Below are 23,866 nucleotides of genomic sequence, written 5' to 3'. Positions count from 1 at the left end.
TTTGAAAGAATCAACATTAACGATGAACATTTTTATATACACCACCTTTGTATAGAGACCACATGTTTAGTAGGACCACTTTCTTTAGGTCACGAAATGGACAATCTGGAACTCTAAGACATTTCAAAACACATTTGACCTGTGGATCAAGACTAATGACCCTTGGGTGGTCTTTAAAGACAGGTTTGACAAATTTGTTGTTTCTATGGCAACCTATTTGTGCTGAACATATCTAAACAAAGAGAATTATCTCGTTCTTGACGTAGAAAATAATTCCAAACTAATAAAACCTATGGCATGAATAGTAATATGTCTTCTGAAACAATATAAGCCTCAAACTGTGCATGTAAGACTCTGATTTCCCATACTTTACTGAAGTTTTACATGCTAAAAACAATAACGTCAACTTATCATAAGACTTCTATAAAAATCAAATATAACCTGCAAGATTTATTTGTCTAGCACAGAGGGCGACATTTAGGACTAGAAAAAAACCGAGAACGATTAAAATTGGGAAAGAAATCAGCTTTGTGGATGAGACTGTGAGAATACGTTTTATTATCTTTTTGCATTACTACACGACCTTTCTTTCCCTGAGAACGCAAGTCTTTGGAGACCCTTCATCAGCTATAATTGAAAGTTCAGGCTGACGAAGACTGAAAAGCGGTGTATATGTACATGTTTTAGTGACCACTTGAGACGAAGCTTGAGATGATATTCTTTTTCTTCTTCGGCAGGTTTTAGTACTATGTACTATTTCCTGCTCATTAGCTGTCAATAACTCAGAGACTGTTCGTCATTACCCAAAAATCACAGGTCGTTTGCTGCTTGAATTAGTAAAAGATCACAGTGTATGTACAACAATTTCACGCATTTATTACATCTAGGATTGGGACTTTCCAATACTATTTGGAAAACTCTGTAAACACAGCAGTCATAGAATATGTAGAAATGTTTTTTTTTTAGCAAACTAGAAGATTCAAGTTTCGTAAAATCCGCAAGTCGGTAGTTGTTATTTTCTGGAAGCCTTTATGTAAGGAAATTTCATCTTATGGTACCCATCAATGGAGTTAAGTAAATTCAGTATCTAAGACGGATTTCGATTACTGGGTTTTATATTCTGTGACTGGCAATTAAATGTTATAGACATATCTTAGTTCTAAAGGGCTAAAAAAAGAAAAAAAAAAGTCAAATTAATTCAAAATTTCCCTTAACTAGTTATCCCCTGCAGACAAATTTAGACTGTTCTTATTCAAAGATTGGACCAGCCCATTATGAAATTTTAGGGGTGAATAAATTAATTATGATGAACTTGTACAACACATTATTTTTTTTAGTTTGATAAAAAATTGAATTTAGAATTAATGCCAACATTTAGTTTCTTTAAAAGTGCTTTTAAGTTCATTGAAACACAGAACTTTAGTTTTCTATATAGGTCCTGCTCAAGTGCAAAGTTCACAAGGAGGCATTTTATGAAAAAAAAGAAAAAAGAAAAAAAAGAGAGGGCTCTAAAAAGAGAGGCAGGGAGATGAAAAACAACCCAGAAAACAATGAAGCTAGTAGAAGCTAAGAACTAAATGAACCAAATGTCAGTCTTCTCACATTTGCACAAATTACAGCACCATCTGCAGTACTGGAGTATAACATTTTAAGTCTGGTAAAGGAGACCACATACAAACTTTTTTCAATCTATCCATCCTTCTTGCTTCAAGGTTAAAATTTCAGTGAGAATGATGAATGGAAAGTCAATGCCAAACTCCAACTACATACAGTATTGTAGATCTACACTATTGTTAGAGGCCAATGATCGGGGCCCAGGGATAAGCTTTGTCAGATTAGGAGACCGATGATCACCATACCATGAAGTGGCCAAAGGCAATCAGTGTCCAGCGGAGGTTTAACTGGAAGGTCAAATGGTCATCTGATATATCTGTAGATCAGTAAAACTCTTGCTAACAACCCTATATATATATCTTATGTTTCCAATCCCATCTGGTTAGAGAGAAAACCAGAGATTATCAGATTAGTGAGATTTTTGACACATTTTTGACAGTTAAAATGTGCTCCCTATAGGGCAGAATCTCCATAATGGCGGTGTCTGGTATAAGCAAAAAGCCATCTGCCACATGGCTGTATAGTTTGTCCAGTGCTTGACCATTACAGGTAGACAGGCTAATTAGCTGCTGCATTTCTAGCCCCTATCACCATTAAAACAGTCAGAGACAAACAAAATGTCACTATCCTGATAGACATCTTATTATTTAGATAATACTCCCACAGACAGTGCGAATCACCATCAGCTTCCTAATGGCATCATCCTCCATCTGATAACAGTCTGGTATTAATAGCCTCACAAACAGTTTGTCAATATTCAAAACAGCAAGTATCACTGGAGACTGACCATATCGGACAAGATCTGACTTTTGTGAAATGATAAGTCTTTAAACCAATAAGCTTCCCTAGCAGGCAAGGTGTTGTGGATGCGGCACACACCACCAAATCTAAAAACAAGCGGCAATGATCTAGCCCCTTTATACATAAATGGTGATAAAATTAAAAAGTCGGAGATAAGTGCCATGTGATCTATAAAGTAGAGGTTAATTCTGATTTTTAGCCCACATTATGGGTCATTAATTCGGCAGTGATAAGAGGGATATAATGGAGATTTAGGAAATCAGTGTATCATGACTGTCACAAGTAGCCATCAAAGCTAGACTCCTGTGTGAGCCAATGGGAGGTCTGGGATGGTGCTGGTGCTCTGACTGGGCCCTGTACTATCTCTCTGTTTGCCAACCTGAGGTAACCTCGCAGGATATTGACCAGAAAACCCTGATTAGCGCCACTCTATTATGTTTGATATCTTTGCACTGTTTTACAGTCAAAACACCATTTAAATTGGGTATTAACAGACGGTCTCCAGAAACCTCAAGTACACTTACATAAATAAATCAAGAGAAGCTCAGATGTTTTATTCATTGAGGAATAAGCTACATATGATTTGAACTTTTTACGTCAAAAGTTTAGATACATTTTATCCCAATTATCATTGCTTATTGGATTAAGAAATGAATTTTGACAGCCCCCTTCAACTTATGTACCACTTCAACTTTTTTATCACTACCGTTTTTTGTTGTTTTTTTTTTATTTTTTTTTTCATTGGATATTTTTTTTAACTTTTAGATTGGAGATTTGAATCAAGTGTTCCTATTCATCTATTCATTTCTTTATACCTGTATTATTTATTTTTTTACACAATTATCATTGTATCTTTAAGCTAGCAAGCACTCACATACTCATATAACCATTGCCTGTATGGTTTCCTCACGTACATACTTATAAAAGATTTTGTCCTTTTACAAGATTATGACTTGTAAAAGGCAACAATTTCCTTTATTGCACGTGTGTATTGATATGTTACTGGCAAATTAAGTGCCATTTTGAGAAAGAGTCAGTTTTTATCCTGTTATTTCTGCATTTATACTTGCAAACAAGAGTCGTTTATAAAAATTACCTAAATAATAGCAGACTATTAATGTTTGGTTTAGCCTTGCAATGTCATTACCGTGGCAACCAAACAGATGTGTCTGTTACAGGCCATGTACTGTCGCTCCTGAAATATTGACTTCACTGAAGTGCAGGTAGTTTGAACTTCTATCAACTCTGAGGTATTTAAAAACATGTTCTTACTTTTTGACTTTTTCCTTTCATTTGACTTTTTCCTTTCATTATTCTTAATGGAGAAAATTAAGATGATAATGAACAAATGACAAGAGTCGAGATTTGTTAAGCCATAGCCAAGCTATTTGGTTATTCAAGACATGGTAATCACAATGAAGTAATGTTATTACTATAAATTATATTAAATGATGACCAATTTTTTACTGTTAGTTTACAGGAAGAATGACAAAATATAAGACGACACTAATTATGTTACTGCTTGGGTTAACTAGAAAATATATTCTAGGACACCATAGCCATCCATAGGGACACTGAATGGAGGAAGTTGAAGGCCAAAGAGGGGAGGAGGAGGGAATTATTGATGCTAGTCATGAATAAATACCATTTTGATGGATTGAAGAATAAAAATATCTTGACTTCTTGGCCTTTCCCAAAGGTATGCAAGCGAGTACAAAGCAACATGTGGTAAATACTCTGAGATTTGATGATGAAAAATAAAATACATAGACAATTCTGATAATGGATGTATGAAAATTTACTCTTGGACAGTTTTTAAAGTTTTAGTATTGGAAATCATTTTAAAAAGTCATCAGAAATTGAAAAAGTTTGAAAGCATTTACACGATATTTAATTTTCATATTTTCTCCTCCAAATATATTGATGGTAAATTTTAATGCAAAATTTTAGAACATCTACCACACTGAGTGCAAATTGTGGTATGGTAATTTTATCTGCTGAGGCGATATTTCCAGAAAAAATTTGTTTTTTAAGAAAATAAGAAAATGATGGACACCCTGCCCTTGATAACATTTGATATAGAAAAGGCACCACTATCGGAGATAAGTTTTCGCTTTAGTGGAACCATTATAAGAAATATATGATGGATTATAACTCAAAATGTAAATTAAACATCACACACACACCATGAAGCATTTTCCAGCGATATCGATCAATTAACACGAAGCCAATGTCGATAGAAAACTGCTTTGATGTGTAAATTTGTAGTTTTAATAAACATAAGTATGATGGCGCAAAGCACATTTCAAATATGGATATAGAAAATAACACTTACCTCGAAAGGCTTGTCCAGCGACAGATTATTGTTTTTTGAGGACAGTTGATTTGGATCAGCTATTTGGAGCATATCTTCATCGTCAAGAGAGAAACTAACTTCCTTTTTTTTCTTCTTTTCCGCCAGAGAAGAATCGTCCCCGGGGAGGGAGAAAACACTGACCCCACCCTCCAGGGATGTAGCCTGTTTGTATATCTCCTTTTCTTTGTCCTTCCTTTCACGATCATTCCGTCGTAAAACACAAATTATTATAATAATGGCTCCCGAACATATGGCTGTGACAGCCAGTAAGATTATAACGATGATGACATTTCTTTGTATTGTGTCTGTATAGTATGCAGGGGAGGTAATTTGGATGAATAACATCCTTGTTGACGTTAGTCTTGGTTTACCCTGATCTGATGCCATGATATCCAACACAATGGTTTCTCCAGGCTTCTGTGAAATTTTCCTCTTCAAAATTAATGATCCTGTTTTTTCATTTAATTCGAATAAGTCAGAATCATTTCGTTGTGTTATGAAGTATCTAATTAAACCATTCTCCTTCTCATCCAAATCAAACGCTCTGATGATTGTGACTCGTGTCCCTATCTCTGTGTTTGAAGTAAGAGAGATGGTATTATTAGTTGTACTAGGTGCTGTTATAACTGGAACATTATCATTTTCATCCGTAACGATAACTTTAACACGTGCTGAACTGTTTAAGGACGGACGTCCTAAATCCTCTGCTTGAACGATAAAGTCATACACACTTTGTACTTCACGATCGAGCTCGCGGTCACTTTTTATTTGTCCATTTGGGAAAAGGAAGAAAGGAATCATTTGATTTTGTCCCGATACTATAGAATAAGCAATTTTGGAGTTGTCTCCCTCATCGCGATCTGTAGCTACAATTTGTGCAACATTTGTACCGGCATGTTTGTTTTCAGAAATGTCAAATGTAAACACCGGCTTATTAAACATTGGCGGTTCGTCATTAATGTCTTTTATTGTCAAGGTCACTGTGGCTGTACCAGTAAGGGCTGGTTGACCTTGATCAATGGCAAGTACTTCAAACTTAATGGTTGGTGTTGCCTCTCTGTCAAATGACATATTGGCTCTGATTATCCCCGACAAAGCTTCGACGTTGACGAAATTGTTATCTGGTAGACTATAGTACAACACCATGGCATTATGGCCGATGTCACTATCAGAGGCGTGTACTTGTACTAAAACTTCTCCAAAAGCATTATTCTCATAAACTTCCTCATGATAGGAGAGCGATGAAAATATAGGAGGCGAGTCATTTACATCATCAACTATAACAAGGAAACTGTCGCTGTCATTTAACGGTGGATTACCGTTATCGTGGCACATGACCTTAACCTCATGTTGTTCGCGTACCTCTCTATCAAGACTCTCGCTGACCACGATTTTGAACTCTTTAGCATCAAGCCTCTTTAAAGTAAAGGCGTCAGCTTCTGCCCAACAGTCAATTTCACCATTACGACCAGAGTTTGGATCTTCTACAGCGATGTGGGCCACTACAGCTCCGAGGTCAGCAAATTCAGAAATTTTAGCAATGTCAAGGCCACTTAGAAGATTTGTTGTAATGACTGGCCGACTGTTTCCAACATCAATAACGGACACATGTACGAATGTCTGAGAGGTCAGAGGTTGTTCGCCTCGGTCGCTAGCTTCTACAATAATTCTATATACCTGACCAGGTATGTATTGAATAGGTTGTAATATAGACAGCTCACCTGTACGATTGTTGATACCGAAATGTCGTAGATTTGTCACCTCCTGGTGCGGACTCAGTCTGTACACAACTTCCCCGTTTCGTCCTTTGTCCAAGTCAGATGCCGAAACTACCATTATCACTGTGGAAACGTTAATGTCTTCTCGCACAGTGATGTTATACGAAGAGCTTTCGAAGGTTGGCGAATTGTCGTTAACATCCGAAATAGAAATATTTGCCTGAAGAGTTCCTGATTTCGGCGGGTTACCACCATCTTTAGCGATGACAGTAATTTGATAAAAGTCCTGTTTTTCTCTATCTAGAGGTTGTGTCACCACTAACTGGACAATTGATGTACCGTCTAAATTCTTCAAAAATTTAATCGAGAAAGGTGAAGAACTTGGTGTAACATTATAGGACTGGAGAGAGTATTGGTCACTTGTATCTCGGTCCCTGGCCCCATCAATCGTGATGGAGGTTCCACCTAACACAGCCTCTGAAATGGTCAAACTGATCGAGGGTTTGTCGAAAATTGGGGCATTGTCATTGACATCTTGGATATAAATCGTAACCTTTATTTTTCGGAAAAAACTTCCCATAGTGGACTGAGCAGCTACGTCGAGATTAACCTCACAAGAGGGAGAGAACTCACATATTGTTTCTCGATCTAATGCCCCAACTGTGTACAGGAAACTAGAGTGTTCATCTATAGAGAAAAGTGAAGCATACTCACTTCCTGTCGTAAGAAAACTATACCTTAAGTTACGGAATTCCGTATCGTCAACTATCTCCTGTAGTCGGGCGTCTGATGCTACGTTACCAATGAATCGGTCTGTTTGATCCCCTTCTGGGATGTAATAGTCGACGCCCTGGCCCAAGACCACTGCGGAGGAATACCATAATGTCATAAAAACCATCACAAAAAGCTCCGAAACACAACAAAATTCCATGGTTATAAAAGTAATAGAAACTTCATATAATTTCACATCACCTAACACTAGCGCTGTGTCAGGTGACCTGTTCCAGTGTTAAATGACCCGATGGAGATAAGCACCTGTCCTGCTGACCAGTGGTGACCACTAGCCGTGGGTAGTAGTAGTAGCACACACCCTGATCTGGTGGTAGATGAATCAGTTGTTTTAAACACTTCCTACACCATGTGCCTAGTTCACTTGTATCTGTCTCGTTGATCTCTTGTACTGACTTTTCATTAGCTGACAAAATCCATATCTGTTTGCCTGTAGGGCTTTGACTCTGTTTTAAATCTCCCTTTCCAGTTGAGTGGTCAGTCCGATTGTGTGGCTATTATCTGGTCACTGCAATAGTGTTCCTGTAGATGTAAAACAAATATTGACCATTAGTATAAATACCGCCCTGTTCACCTGTCAGCCAGCCTCTGTCTCTCTGTACACACAACGAGTCTGCTTTCACTTTGCACTACACAGCTCTCTCTTATATCAAAACACTACACTAAGCGTCTTTTCAAAAAATTCATATACTCCACACGAACTTCAGATACAGAAAGACTTCCAGATCATTAAATTCAATTTTCTCTTCACATATTTGTAGAAAGTGACAATAAAGTTCCGTAGTGGTGTATGTGTTTGTTGTGTGGATCCATTGAAAAGTTTTCCGAGCTATAATTACCTGGCCCCATGTGGCCGTATTTACCCACACCGACCAGTGATGATAGGCACGATACCTCCCCCTCAGACCAACAGCCAATCCTGGGGCTGATAGCCGCACAGTGGGAGTTTTATACAGATAGGGGCCCCAGTAATGAACACAGCTACCATGTGCTAAGTATTTTATCCTCATTAAAGTCAAAGACAAGCCTAGCTGCAGGATTCTATTTCCAGTTCCTGATACCAAGCATAACAAAATAGATCCCATCTACGTTTTGACTCAGAGCAATAGAAGATATGGTTTATGTTAAACTGAGTAGAGAAAAAAAAATCACCTGCAGAAATGTTAAAGACTTCACATTCGTAGAATTTATACCAGTGAACAGAGTATTAAGCCTGGGTCTTTACTATATAGCCATATACCTTCAATGTTGTAGCGATTATCTAACAATTCTTATACAGTGTATTCTCCAATCTATTTAAAGCCCACTGTATCTATACACAGCAGTGAATGCATAATCCCGAAAATGTGAAATTCTTGTTTAGCATAACCTTGTAGCTTCAATATCATTTAATTTTGATTCGCAATATAACGCAACAATTTACTCATTTCATTTCTGTAAATTGGTTTGAATTCCTCCTGAGCATTATATTGTGAATTGTTGTTAAGTGGGATGAGGCAGTCTCCAGTATACAGATGAAACATATAAGTCTGTATGGCCAATTTGGCACAACTCCAAGTCACATAATGTTTGAATAATTGTTACCATCCCTTTTTTATCTTTATAAAGATAGATTTTATCTTTTTTTTTTTAGAAAGAAGCCTAATTTTTTCCTATTTTTAAGCATCATTAAATCAAACTTATTCAATTTAAATGGACATTTCCAATATTTTATTGGAAGAAAATTGGAACAAAGAGACTAATAAGTGAACAAATTGTTTATGTTTGTTTTTATAGTCCGGAATTTTTTGTTTGTAATCTATCTTTTTATCTTTAAACCTGTGGAAAAAGCCATGAATCCTTTCTCTCTGGCGATAGCTTTTGTGTCAGATTTCTTTCCAAAGAACTACATTTTATTCTTAAATTATTTAAAAGGTTTTTTTTCAACAGTTTATCTTCAAATTTAAGTTTTTGCCCTAAACACATTTATTCCTCCATATAAATGTTACTACCTGATAAAGCACAGTTTTTCTTTGGCAGCCACCATCTACTTAAATTAATTCTTATCTCTTTTGCCATTTCCAATATAAAATGAACAGGTATCCAAATACTGGAGATAATCTAAATTGGACCATTATGTTGTCATTAGTAATATTAATTTTCATAAAAAATGTATCTGTGAAAATTTGAAATATTTGAGTTGTTTTTCTTATTTCAATTTCCTGTTTTTATCAAAATTTTAAATTAGTTGTTTTGCATGCATATACATACAACCCCCACTCTGCCAAAATGATGTCTTTCATATTCACTTTCTTGAAGTTACATCCAACCCAAACTAATTTTTTCTTTTTGCTTTAACTTTTCACCTTATTCCAAGTTGTTTTATAGTCCTAATTAAGTTTTCAACTTATGTTTTTCTCCTTTCATTTTCCTATGTTAACCTTTATTTGAAGTAATTTTCGTCCTGATATAAATGTTTTTATGTGAATTACATTTCCCTTGTGTTAAGTTGTTTGCAATTCTCATTCATTTTTTCTTCATTTTTCATCATTATAAAATATTTATGTGTTGTATTATACCTCTAGTGTTTCAAATTGTTTGCAGTCTTCATGAATTGTTCACCTGGTTTTTTCTTTCCATTTTCACCTGTATAAAGTTTTCATCGGATGTGCCCTTTGTTTTAAGATGTATACATTCATACCCTCTAAGGATAGCCCTAATGATATGGTGATTATATCATTACAAGCCTCACTGGTTTCCCTCTATAACCACCAGTTGTGCCATACAATTTGCTACCACAGGCCATAAATACTGTCACTTTTCACAGTCCACAGAGAATTAGCCACACCATGTGGCCCCTAATTCTCTCCCTGCAGCCCCTTATTATAACATATCCTGCTTAGCCCCTAGAGAATACCCAAGAATAATCTTCAGAATTCATCTATAAAATTTGTCAGTAAAACCTGCCTTAAGAAATCTAGGCACCTTGGTATAACAACCACCTTCTTGATAAGAAACCTGCCTAAGTGACTGCATGACTACCTTTGTACAAAGACCACTCACTTAACAAGAGACACCTCGGTATAGTGACCTGCTTAATAAGAAACCTGCCTAAGTGACTACATTTGTATAAAGACCACTCACTTAACATTAAACCTGGTTTAACATCCAACCCTGAATAAAGACACCTGCTTAATAAGACCACTTTCTTGGGGTATCTGGATATAATGGTCAATTTCAACTTACCTCACCTCTGTATGTTAATTACTCTATTTGACTAAAAAATATTTACAAACATGCAACTCTTATTTATTCCACTTTCATTAAGAGTCTCTTTACCTAAAACAAAAATCAAAAGGATTTATTTTATGCCACTGGGTTTCAAAAGATGATCCCTCTTGCAATCAACTTTCATTTTAGGAAAAATCTGACTAATGAAATCCCTGATCTTAATTTTTCGAATATTTCAAATTTATTTTATGCACCAAACTTTATACAAATTGTATATCAAAATCAAATCACTTATACTTTCATTATACAGGAAAAAAATCTCCGATACAAACTGGTTTAATGTTTGGTTGTTTTAAGTTGATGATACTTTGATTGAGTGAAGTTGTACCCTCTGATCTGGTATATGAGTAACATAGCCTGGAGAGCTTGTTTGTCCAGACAAAAGCCCAACTGTTAATCTTTATCACATTTCCTTCCTTTACACCTGGCCAGACAAAAACTGGAGATCAACATCTGATCTGTGAAGCTTTGCATTCCGTGAAAATGTTATTAAAAAAAGTATCACTTTTAATGAAACATTCTCAAAGTCACAAAGAATTTCTTCACATACTTGAAAGTAAAAACATTTAACACGTGATAATCTGGAGTTAAGATCTCACGATTAATAAAAAGAAATGAATGTGTTGCGTATCAGGTTTTAAATTTCTGAAATCGGAAATTTATCAACAATGCTTGATAAATCGTATATTACAGAAACATGAATGAATTATTGTACGTAACCATCTAGCAAAAATTTAATTTCAGTTAATTGTTTATTGGTTTCATTATTAAGTTCCAGGTACTCAGAGATTAAGTTACTGTTTATCAAAGTTTTTATTTCCATTCTTATAGAACTGAAGATTTATCACAACTAAAAATGCCCTCAATCTTCTCATTCAATCTCCGGGGCTCAAATTTCTAATCAAATGAAAAAACAGCCAGCAGTGCAATCAAATTTTAAATGTAGTCCCAAATATTCTGATCTTTGTACTTTTAATTCTAAGTCAGAAACTTTTTCTGTAATATTTAAGTCAAATAAATAACTGCAAATAAAACTTAATGAAGTCTTTCATAAAATGAAAATTTAATTAATGAAAGTAATTTTTAAAAAATCTTAATTAATTCATGCGTTAGATAGCTTATTAAATCAAAATAAAAGTACAGTCAAACCTGTCTATAAAGACCAAGCAGGGGACTTAAAGGATAAAGAAGCCTTTATCGCCAGGTGGTCTTTATGCACAAGTCAAATTGTGTTAATTTCTGTGACCATTAACCTGGGACCCTAAATAGTGGTCTTATTAAGCAGGTGGTCTTTCTACAGAGGTGTTTGCTGAGGCAGATTTCAGTGTAGCTGCATGCACTGGTGGACAGGTGATTTTTTTTCTAGCTCTCAAAAAATTTGTGTATTACTTAATTAGCAATACTGTGTCTGATGTGAATGTATTCAGTTAGTCCAGCCACAGCTTATACTGAACATTTAAATTGAAATGAATTTGGGTTTTATTATTACACCTGGAAGTTACGAAGAAAGAAAAGATAGGGCACATTAAATCTTGGTATATTTTTTCATATCTAATATCAACTGTGCTTCTTCATTTTGACAGAGAATGCAGATTTAAAAAAAATGAACCTGCTAACTATAATAATAAACAAACTGAATTTGCAGCTTTTTACAGTATATCTACAATGCCTGAAGGATTTGGAAATATCGCACTGTCATAAACACTGTTATTTTTCTTGTTAAACTCTTTGATTCACAATTACTAATGTTTGACACAGACTAGTGTAGAACCTCTCGATGCCTAACAACTTAACATTTATCTGTAATACTGCGCTCTTTCTCTTTAGAACACTTTTTAATGATAAAATACTGAACAATTAAGGAGACACTTTTACTGTTTCATGTCATTTTATATATGCCATTATCATTTATTTATTGGCCCAAATGATTATCATGGAAAACGTTAGCCTGATATATTTGATATCAATAAGATTTTTTTATATTCCTAATATGTTTTAGTATATGTAGAGTTTAAGACATGTCTGTCGCCAACTGTCTGGAAAATTGTGTATATCATATATAAAAAAATCATAAAGCAATATCATCTAACGTAAATGATATGTGAAAGCAAGATAGATTTTATGACCCTTCCCAATAAATTATACAATTATAGAACAATAGTTTTTTTCTCTCTGTCTTTTTTCTGCAAGTAAGTGACGGCATGGTTATCATATACGTGGTACCTATCGGACATTGTAGCCAATCAATAACAGGATTACTTAACAATATAAACAATCAAAACCAAGTATACATAACCCATTTCACTGAAACCAATCAAAACCCAAGATTATAAAAAATATATCATACTTTGATCATACAGACAAAACATAAAACCATATTCAATGTGAACCAATCAAAATCCTGATTAAATATCAAGATAGCCAATCAAAAGTAAGGTTGCATAACACTGCAACCAATCAAAACTAAGATCATTTATTAAAATAACCTATCAAAAGTATGATTGTATAACACAATAAGCAATCAAGACTGACTTTATACTATCTATATTGGAATCAAACTCATGACCCCTGATCTCTAGTTGCCTCTCTATAATATATCTAAATACACTTTATCAACACACAAAAATATCCATGTTACGATAAACAGAAAGGAAAGATAACTCTCCTGGACCCCATGGTTCCATTTTCCAGTACAGTGTACACGTCTCATATCTATATTTATATTTGCTCCTGTAATCAATTCAGAATTTAGATTATGGGCTTGCTTTATATTTCCATTTGTCATTTCAATAATGTAATGGTACGACAGCTGATTATAACCTTTGTCTTGGCTAGTGACAAGTGATACATCACCAACCCGAATCACATATATCCATCTTGGATGTTCCGTTAATTGATCTAAAGTGGAACTCCCTGGAGTGCCATACTCCAACGTTGGTGGAAAGTCCTTGTTTTTAGACCCTCCTGAGTATAACTATGTTTCGGAAAGCATGCTCCAGGAAAGATTCTCACGACAATCAGATCACTACGATTATATCCCGGGAAATAGCAGTAACGAGTTACTGGGATCAGAACAAATTGATATAGGATATTTAATGCTTTTCTGCATGTTTAAACATCTAAAGTCATCGCAGTGACCATGCAACTGACAGTGACAATTTTTCCTCACCTCTTCCATGTTCCTGCTATACTGCTATAAAACGGAGGAAAGGGTGGGACATAATGTGTTTCTCACATGTGACACATCATGTCCCATCCCATTCCAATTTCATACAGAAGCTAAGGCAATAATCAGGTTCCAATGCTCATATATGTACAAGACTTTCCCCACACTGGATTTCCGTTTAAACCGAATTGACCTCTAACTTGGCTAATGTATATTGACCTTGAAATCAAATCCTAGAGGACATCAGTGGACAATAGGGGTAAATGTCGGGTATCAGAATGTCAGACACCTTAACCACTAGGCCATAGTGTTAACAGTATGTATTAACAAAGAAAATTAAGAATTGATTCTGTAAGTACCCTAATAACGTTGGATACTTTGGGTAGCAGATGGACTGTAGATGTTATAGTAAACCAGAGAGACTGATTATCAACACCAGATTTAACAATCCCCAACGTAATCTGATAGATGTGTGGAATATTCAATTCTCCTAACACGCTCAGATTTAATCTGAGTAATTGTGTGAAGGCCGACCCTATAATTCCTCAATAACCTCCCCGGGACATTTCTAATTCAATTTTACGTTTCTCAAACTCCACAGCATCTCACCTTCTGTTGAAATACTCCCCATGCAGCTCCAACTCTGGGCAATCGGAATCATTTACATAATGTCAGTATTACACAATACACATAGATATATTGGCCAATTATTTTTGTTTTACATAATGCTGTAGATGCCATCTAATTTCGTGTAATGCAATAAAGCAACAAAACACGTTTCTTTATATTGAAATAGAATTCTATATATAGAATTGCATTAGCGGCTATCACCAATAGTTTTTACAACTACTAAAATATGTCTAATGAAGTTTATTTGACATCTCTTCCATTCTTGCTTTGATTCACTACTCCTTTGTTTTTGCATTCAATTTTCTAGCTCAATGAATCTAACCTTGGCAGAACTTATACAAAATAGTATGTGGGTTGTTTTTGTTAATTTAACTTTATTGAAAGCAATATTCATTTCGATTTGACAGTGTTTGCATATAATGTTAAGAGCAAAATATCAAAAATAAAACTAATAAGGATAAAAGAACCCTAACACTTGATAATTGATGTTTGTTTATGATTCAAAGTAATGTGAGTATGAATGAGGGAAAGTCAAGTTACTGACCGTAAGATTCAGCAACTCAGTTTGCTGCTTCTAAGTTACCTTTTATCAATGTGGGTCCATCTGACAGGTGATTACCTAACGTTCCTGGAAAATTCAATCAATAACACACAGCAACCCTTAGATTGATTTGTTGATGATTTTTTTAATGAAAAGAATATAGAATCTTTCCATTTACAGGTACAAATGTTTTAAATTCTGTAGGAAATTATACCCAAGGTAAATGAAATGAAGAAATGCTGACAGAAAATGCGATATATTGATATTTTCACACGAAAATAGCAGGATTTCGTAGCAAATTTAGACGTTCGTGCTTAATTCTTTTCATTAACAATCAAGCCAGCAACACTGTTGCAGATTTGGCGATAGGAAGAATGCATTTTTTCTCAAAAAAAAAACAAAAAAAAAAAAATGGCAGGAAATAAAAATAAAAAGTTTTTATTGGTCGGCCAACATTGTCTTTTGCTTTTTTAAATACAAACTTGCAATTAAAAATCCTTAATAACGAAACGGGAGGAAAATAAGCATTTACTCAAAAAACCATAAAAGATCTGAAGCGATTTTCCGAATAATCTGAAATGTCTCCATGACCTTGAAGGTCCCAAGAAAGCCATAGCTCAAGCATTTTACTGCTTCTGAATTTAATTTGCTATCAATATTTTACATTAAGCTGGAAACTTAATGATCATCAAGAAAATGCTGAAAGTTAAGTTTTCAAACTCTTGGTAATAGAATGTCACCTGAATGAAAATACGATCTGACTTACATCCTAAATATAATGATGAAAGTTTGCTTTTTGGCATTATTTTTCATTGAGCAATATAATAAAGTGTTAATGATAAGTAAAATTGATTCAATGTTTTACAACTGTGAAATAAATTTTTTATTTCTTAGGATGACACTTCTATTGATGAGGATATCTTTGTAGGCATTTCCCATCAATAAATCTTAGTATAATGATATAACTATAAAACCAATAAACTAAGTAAGTTCCATTGACATACTGTGGATGGTTTGGCAAAACAACGGTTCAAATTACGGTTACTTTGGTTTTTAAATTTAAAATTAAAATACTTAGATCAATAGTAGTCAATAGTGAGTTAATGGTGAGTGTTAAGTTACAACTTGCAATTTTTTTGGGGGGTGGGTAGGTGAGTGGGGATATGGTGATTCAATCACTACCAACTGCCATTAAGTGTGAAAAACTCTGTCAGAATTTGACTGAGACATTTGATTGCGACTTCAAAAACAAAAAGATCCTGTCTTAGAACAACTACCACAGCAGTATAACTGCAACATTTTTTAATTCATATTCTCATCATTATAGATAGTACCCTATCTAAGCTTTTCAGCTTTTGCAGATTCTTGCTATCTACGCTTTCACTCACTGAGCTTGTGGAGAGTTACCAGACTGGCTTCCAGAGTTTCTAGAGTTTCTTCAAGCTTCTACCATATTAAAACGAGAGTCACTTTATAATTCTGTAACTCAAATTAGAGTTCCTTCAAGCTTCTGTCCAATTAAGCTATGTGAATATCTTCATACTTCAGCTACATCCACCAACTGAGCTTGAGAGATCATGTAAGCTTGTACCAATAGGGCAATAAGAGGGTTTTTTGTTGTTGTCGTTTTAATATTTGCAGACTACAAGCTAGTACAAAAATTCACAGTCTCCACCACCTGAGCCAATTTATGTTTATGTGACTTCAGAGCAAAGCTTTGAGAGTCTTACCAAACTTCCATCAACATCTACCATTCAACTTGGGGCCGCGGTGGCCGAGTGGTTAAGATGTCCCGACATATTACCACAAGCCCTCCACCTCTGGGATGCGGGTTCGAATCCCATGTGGGGCAGTTGCCAGGTACTGACCGCTGGCTGGTGGTTTTTCTCCGGGTACTCCGGCTTTCCTCCACCAACAAACCTGGCACGTCCTTACATGACCCTGGCTGTTAATAGGACGTAAAACTAAACAAACCAAACCAAACCATTCAACTGAGCTGTCAATCACAATCAAGTTTCAAGAAGTAATATGTGAACAAAGTCTTTGGGTTGGTTTTTACCTGTATAGTGTCTGCCTTTGAGACAGAGCTAGGCAAAAAGATCAACAAAGGGCAATAACTCTATTTGGATACACATTTTCAGTGAATTGTGCCCAATACCAGCAGGTACATATGTACCAATGCAACTGACTGATGCCCCAAAAATTGCACAAAAATCATGAAATATAGTGTAGGTCATTTGAAGGTCATATCAAAAATGGTGTGCTATGTAAACGATTTATCAAATAGTAAACAAGGGTAGACAATTGTATACAAATATTACACAGGGCAGCTAGCCATTGTACAAGCTTGGTCTCAGACAATATCAAAGGTTTCTATTAAAATAAACATTTGGATTTCTAGACATCATAATGTCAAGATAATTGTACTTTGTGTACTAAAACACTGTATATTTTTTTCTGATTATATATACTTTTGTGTTAGATACCATATTCACTGTATCTTACATCTCAAAGGGCAACTGATGTCAGCTCCAATTATGTTACTTGAGCATATTATTGTGTCTTTCTGTCTAAAATAGAATTTTAAAGCTTTTTCCAATAAAAGAAAACTTTTACTATGCCATGCTTTGATAAGAAGCGTTCCGAGGAGAATTGACGATATAGACATTCAAAGGCAGTTTAATGTCAGTGAACTCTATAAAATATTCCCACACAGCCAACCCAAAAATATCTATAATGTTATACAGTCAAACCTGTCTATAAAGGCCGCCCTCTTAGGGACAAGGTAAAATGTTCTCCTTATATATAGTCAGGTGGTCTTTATACATAGGCTGATTGTGTTAAATTGGTCATTTTGAACCCTAAAAAGTGGTCTTATCAAGTAGGTGGTCTTTATACAGAGGTGGTTGTATGGCAGGTTTAATGTATGTTTTACAAGCATTTCTTCTTCCCATACTCCACACAGACACATTTAAATAACTTAATTTCTTAATGACTGTGAAAATTGAAAACCTTTCTAAATGAGAAAACTGAGCAAATTTTGAAATCTTTTTATCAGCAAGGATGATTCAAGAAAATTATTCGGTCTTAAATAAAATTCCAATATCAATTAACAAATAAAGATAAGATCGCTTCCTGTAATACAGGTAATGGTTTTATAATGAAGCAGCATCTGCAGTTTGCTCTATTTATATACTGCATCAACTTACATATGCAAAGAAGTTTTATATTACTGGTATTGAAGCGAAATGAGACTGTAACTTGCTGCAAAAAGTGCCCCTTTTATATTCCCAAATAAGCACCCACTCTAGAATTGAAACAACATGAAAACTGTATTTGCTGTAAAAAGTGTCCCTTCCTATAGAAGCACCCACTCTCCTTTGGGTAGCAGATATAAACAATCTGTATACCTCCATGTTATAACTAAATTGTCACATATCCTACCAATTTCTATTTTTGAATCAAATAAACAATTTCTCACTAAAGGCTAAAACCCCATTAATAAGAATTTAAATGTTTTCTGATTAAAACACAATGAACTTGATAACTTTGATAATTACACAAATTAAGGCAACTACAGTATTTGTAATATATTGACAGGAGGAAACTTATCTTAAGAAATATATAAACTTACCGTAACAAATACTTGACAGAACTGATTTGTCCCAATGGAGTTGTCAAAAATCCTCCAATTTTGTCTTTGTATGTTATAAAACACAGCAGATTTTAATATGTTTCCCCTGTTTCCTTTGGGATTGTGTGACCTGACTGTATTGTCCAGTTATATGTCCGACTGGTCCAGACGGTCTACGGCACGTCTGATCCTCAGACCTCCAGACGGTCTACGGAACGTCTGATCCTCAGACCCATCGGCATTCCTTCACCATCAATAACACCAGCCTGTAACAATCATAAACAGTATGTTATATTGTAATGCATGACTAACTCAGAATGGATTAAGTTTCCAGTAAAACACTTCCTCACAGAGTTCCAAGGAATCGCTCGACTTCATTGGAACAGCCACATTCTCTAAAGATTTTCTTTAAAGGATTGCCATCTTACATAATCAAATGCTTTGTATTAATTAATTTTGGGAATCTTTTTTATCATGTATAAAGAATTGCACAAGGAAATTTCCTGAAAGAGATTTCCAAAAAAAAACCAATGTCCTGCAGAGTTCCAACAATTGTGCTAGCTAGTAAATGAGAGCATTTGAGGAAATATTTCCTGTTGTCTTTGAACATGCAGTCTTTTAGGGATTCATCTGATGACAGATTCACAGAGTTTTAAACAAAGCCTTCTTTTGAAATCCATGTAAACATCTCATAAAAAGAAGAAGAGTGCAACACCTGAAATTATAGATTTCCAATCAGTATTCTAAAGTTCTACACCAGCTGGTTGTCCAGTTTGCCTATATTTGTAGTCCTTGTTCTAACTTTGTACTTTGTCATGGTGATGTAAGTTACAGACGACATCAGAGGTACATAACAGACCAGCTAATATACAAGGACTTGTTTGTTTATACACCCCATCCATTAATCCCACTCTCCCCTGACCAATGTTTCTCACTACTGGCCAATGTTTAGACACAACAAACAATACAGTAGGAAGGCTCCTCATCATCATAATGGCATTATACACTAGGGGGCGCTATCATAACAACAGGGATACACACCAGGGGGAGCTATCATCACAATAGGGATACACACCAGGGGGAGCTATCATCACAACAGGAATACACCCCAGGTGGCGCTATCATCACAATAGGGATACACACCAGGGGGACCCATCAGCAGTTTCTGACTGATTGAGGCACACGTACATACACACACAAACATAAAAAGTAATAGTTAATTATCCAACAATTGCAGATATTTTGCGTCTAGATAACTTTTCTAATTAGAGAAGAAATTACTGGTCATGTGATCCAAGTGAAAATTTTCTCTTTTCTACTTACAAAGGAATGACAGGTCATGTGATTCAAGAGAAAATTTCATGATTTTAAAATTTTCAGACATAAAACACGTCCTGAAATATTGATATAGTCATAAAATCAATAAAAGCAAATTAAAACATTATGTGCTGTAAGAAACTATGAACAATTTACATGAAAATAAAAAAAAAAAAAAAATCCTTCAATAAAATAAGAGATATCTGCATACCTGTATTTATGACTTCCATAGGTAAGACTCTTTGTACCAAGAATAAAAACTCTTTCATATGACCTTTGATAAAATTTTAATCTTACCTTAGACACTTCCTGTACAAAGATATATATAACATCCTTTTTCACTTATCCGCTTCGAAAAATTGTCCGGCCATCACCACAAAGTCAATACGAGAATAAACATCGAATCAAAATATGGCCTATACAGAATTAAATTCCCGAAACTGCCTGACAAAAGCGGAGCTATCAGTCGCAATTAATCGTCACACCCGGCCGTCTGCCTTTTAGTCCATGTACTAGTATGTGTTACACAAGGTATCACCTCTATTGACACCCCTATTCTACAGCCTTGGTGAGATCAGATAAAAGCAGGAAGCGTACCGCAAACCCCGTTAGTTTGTATGTGGCGATGAACTGGATAAAACTGTTACAATCAATATCGGTACCAATCTATACCGATCTAGCGGCTTGTCTTACAATCGTCAGGCAAAACAAAAGAAATTGGAGAACATCATGACAAACAACAATTTTCTCATCACAAAAGACCCATAAACTTTAAACCGTTAAAGCTATACAAGTTTATAGTTTTTTCCTTTTTTCACAATTGAAACAAATCTTTATTTAAAGATGACTAACTGAAATGGAACCCTGTCGTCGTACAAAAATGTTCACACTTATCCATCGAGAGGTGCTTGCATTGTTTTTAGAAGGGGTGTTCAGTAATCTATCATCGATCATGTCGTTAAAGAGTTGTGCACACCAAAGGAAGTCACTAACCCAGCACATGACACATTTTAATAATCGCACCATCGGTGGACAGGGACAAATTTGTCCCCAGTTGTTATGAGGGAAGCGAAGACCAGATCTTTTGATTATCCCCTTATCATCCATAATGCTCGTAAAGACCAATGCAGACTTTTAAAACATAAAGCTGGAGGTTTACCAAATTATCTGATATTTGAAAAATCGAGAGATGCAGAAATGCTGATAAATTTACGTTGAGCGTTTAATCTGTTTAACTTGAGTAATATAACACGTTACTTCAGAATAATGGATTCTCTCCTATTAACTTGAGCTGTTTTAAACACTGATAATGCAAGCGCATTGTGTGAAAAGCTTTGCTGATCTGGGTGATAGCTACGTTTTGATATAGGGGAACAATATGGCAAGTGGGAGAAGAGCTCCGTGATGAGAGGGTAATGGAAAGATAGCGGGGACAACCGTCCATACAGATTTGAAATGATTTTCAAAATTAAACTGTCCCAATCACATTTTAGAACCTATGTTTATATAATTTCTTTCTGCTGTCAGGATTATCTTCAAATGGAATCATAACTGACTCTCCTTTGAGCAGTTTTATTTATCATGAAGCCCTTTAGAATACTATCCTTGACTATATTGACTCTCCGTTCATTCACAAATGTCAGTAAATGTCCACAAAATGGGAGATACAGACATACATGCTCAAGATCAATCCCAAAACCTCTGGTTACTTGACTACTATTTAGCTAAAAGTCATGAGAGTTTTATGTATCTTTAACTTAAAGCTCCAAATGAAATTATGATAGCTCTTTCTATCATAACATAGCTTTAAAACTATGTGGAAAAAACAAGACACAAATCAAAGTCGAGCATTGAAAGCTCAATAAAGAATATAAGAAATAGTCTATAAAGACCACTAAAGGACAAGGATTAAGTGGTCTTTATACACAGGTAATGTTGAGTTGAAATTGGCTATTTTTGATCTAAAGAAATAATCTTTAATATTAAAGCAGTTGGTCTCGCCTAAAGGCTCTTGGCATATCAAAATATTGAACTCATTTGATAAATTTCATATCACATAGTCACTCATGTAAGATCCTCTATGTATATAGTTAGCAAAATAGAGGCTTACTGGTTAAAGTGTCTGATATTTAGTCACTGGCTCTCTGCCTCAACATTGACATCAAGGTGTAAATGTCATCTTTTCCCTATAAACGAAGGAGGTCTCGGGTGGGGTACAAGATACAATCTCTAACATCAAGTACATTTAATTACCTGTATACTCTTCTCTGAACTAATGGCACTCTTTATAATTACCTGTATTTCCATCAATTTGATCTTGTCAATGTCATTTCCTGCACAATTTTGTTATTTCCCAATACATAAGAAGGTGAATGTCAAATCCAAGATTCCTCAGCTTCAATTCCACTTCTATAACTGAACTGTCAGTGGAAATCCCTTAGACCAGTATACATTTTGCTATATATATATACTTCACAAACTAAATATCATATATTTGATCTTTCGGCAGTAAAAACCCAACACTTCTGAATTCTGATTTGAATTGCCTCCTTACTAAATAACAAGTGTGTGTCACTGCCTAAACCAGTCTGATAGAGTCTTGGCAGGAGCTATTAGAATCCCCTAATTATTGGGTTATCATGTAAGCCTCAATGACCAGAAGAGGGGAGTTATGCACTTCATGATAATCCCTATTTACATCATAGCTACCCCTAAACTCAAAAGGCCAGAGATTTATTCCCTTTAGCTATTATCTCCCAAGTACTTGTGATGTCCCTAGCTACAGTAGATATCTTTCTTCTGACAGTTAGACTTTTGTATATATCTCCCTGTACTTGTATATCTCTCCGCTACTGTGTGATAACCCCTGAATACAACCGTAATTTAAGAGGTTAATATTTAACTGTTCAAACAGAGAAGTAAATTTCAGGCGCTGGCTTTGACGGAGAAGCAAAACATTGTTGGCATTATAATTGGCTTCTGGACAAGATAAGGTAATCTTTAACGATCTTAATGATACAGGGATATTATTGATTACAATCCACCAGGAAAACCTGTTGTCCTGTCAATAGATAAATAACTTAAGTCAATAAAATCATCTTCTACTACATCTTGTTCAAGTTCCTCCAATCCCAATCCTAATACCTTAATTTTGTTATCCACCCTTCACCATTGTTACTTACTGTACAACCACCGGGAGCTACTTTCAACCCTATTTTTTGGACAGATATTTGTTACTTTCCTTCCGTCTCCTTAATCTATGGCCCCTAAAACTACTACCAACCTTACAAAGATTTATTTTAGGCATCAATAAATAAACAACCCCCTCCCCATCTTCAGCTCTTAAAACCTATCTATAGGGAGTTCTAGGTTCATACCCAAAGATCATCAGTAACTCATATAATCTTCCACCAAAAGTTTCCCCCTCTATCAGCTGTTCTGCCTTTGTCCATTTTCAGACATCACTTAGAAAGAAGGCTGGGGAAAACCCTGTCTGTGTCTACCTTATCATATCTATACTATTAAAGTTAGAGAAAGTCAATCACTACCCAGATATAAAACCTGTTATTTGTCGTAATCGGCCAACAGTTAAAGGTAACCTATAAGTCCTCTATAGAGCTACAATGAAAGTCTCTCCTACCAAGGAGATAAAGTAGACAAAGTCTACAGATTTGGATATCATTACCAAAGGAGATTTAATCCACCAAATGTCCTATTTAAAATGATATAAATCCGTGAAATTTGAGGTCTATGATTTGCCTTACTACATTGTGACTCAGTTAGTACTTTTCGCTGTTTTTCGGGTTCCAGTTAGAGGAAACTGGATTTGGAGTGAGGTGGGTGATGGGTAGGAAAGAGATTATAATGTTGGTTGGTTGATTATATATATATGCCTGGTAATTACCTACATCCTATTAACAGTCAGGATCCTTTAAAGATGGCCTCCCACATATTTTTGTGCTGCATGTTTTGGGAGACTGTGGTTTGTTTGTGTTATGACTCTTTGTAAAAGTTAGAATCTCTGTTCCAT

At 35.2% G+C, this 23,866-nt stretch overlaps 1 protein-coding gene across 4 annotated transcripts in view; it reads right to left on the bottom strand.

The window, feature by feature from the left end:
* The window catches only part of LOC138327604 (protocadherin gamma-C4-like), a 41,961-nt gene extending 19,705 nt beyond the window's left edge, over positions 1–22,256 (bottom strand). The window contains exons 1-4 of one of the 4 annotated variants that reach the window (XM_069273818.1): positions 22,132–22,256; positions 18,752–18,785; positions 18,520–18,716; positions 4,751–7,800 (exon numbers count right to left, since the gene is read on the bottom strand). In XM_069273818.1, coding sequence (XP_069129919.1) covers positions 4,751–7,420 — 2,670 coding nt within the window. In that variant the 5' untranslated portion in view covers positions 7,421–7,800; positions 18,520–18,716; positions 18,752–18,785; positions 22,132–22,256. Of the gene's footprint in view, positions 1–4,750; positions 7,801–18,519; positions 18,786–20,133; positions 20,316–22,131 lie in introns of those variants that run through there. The other 3 variants (XM_069273814.1, XM_069273817.1, XM_069273815.1) reach the window with 3 other exon arrangements.
* Positions 22,257–23,866: the final 1,610 nt, after the last annotated feature.

The sequence above is a fragment of the Argopecten irradians genome, chromosome 7 (assembly GCF_041381155.1).
Source record: "Argopecten irradians isolate NY chromosome 7, Ai_NY, whole genome shotgun sequence".
NCBI classification, from domain to species: domain Eukaryota; kingdom Metazoa; phylum Mollusca; class Bivalvia; order Pectinida; family Pectinidae; genus Argopecten; species Argopecten irradians.
This window is presented reverse-complemented; position numbering and strand designations above follow the sequence as displayed.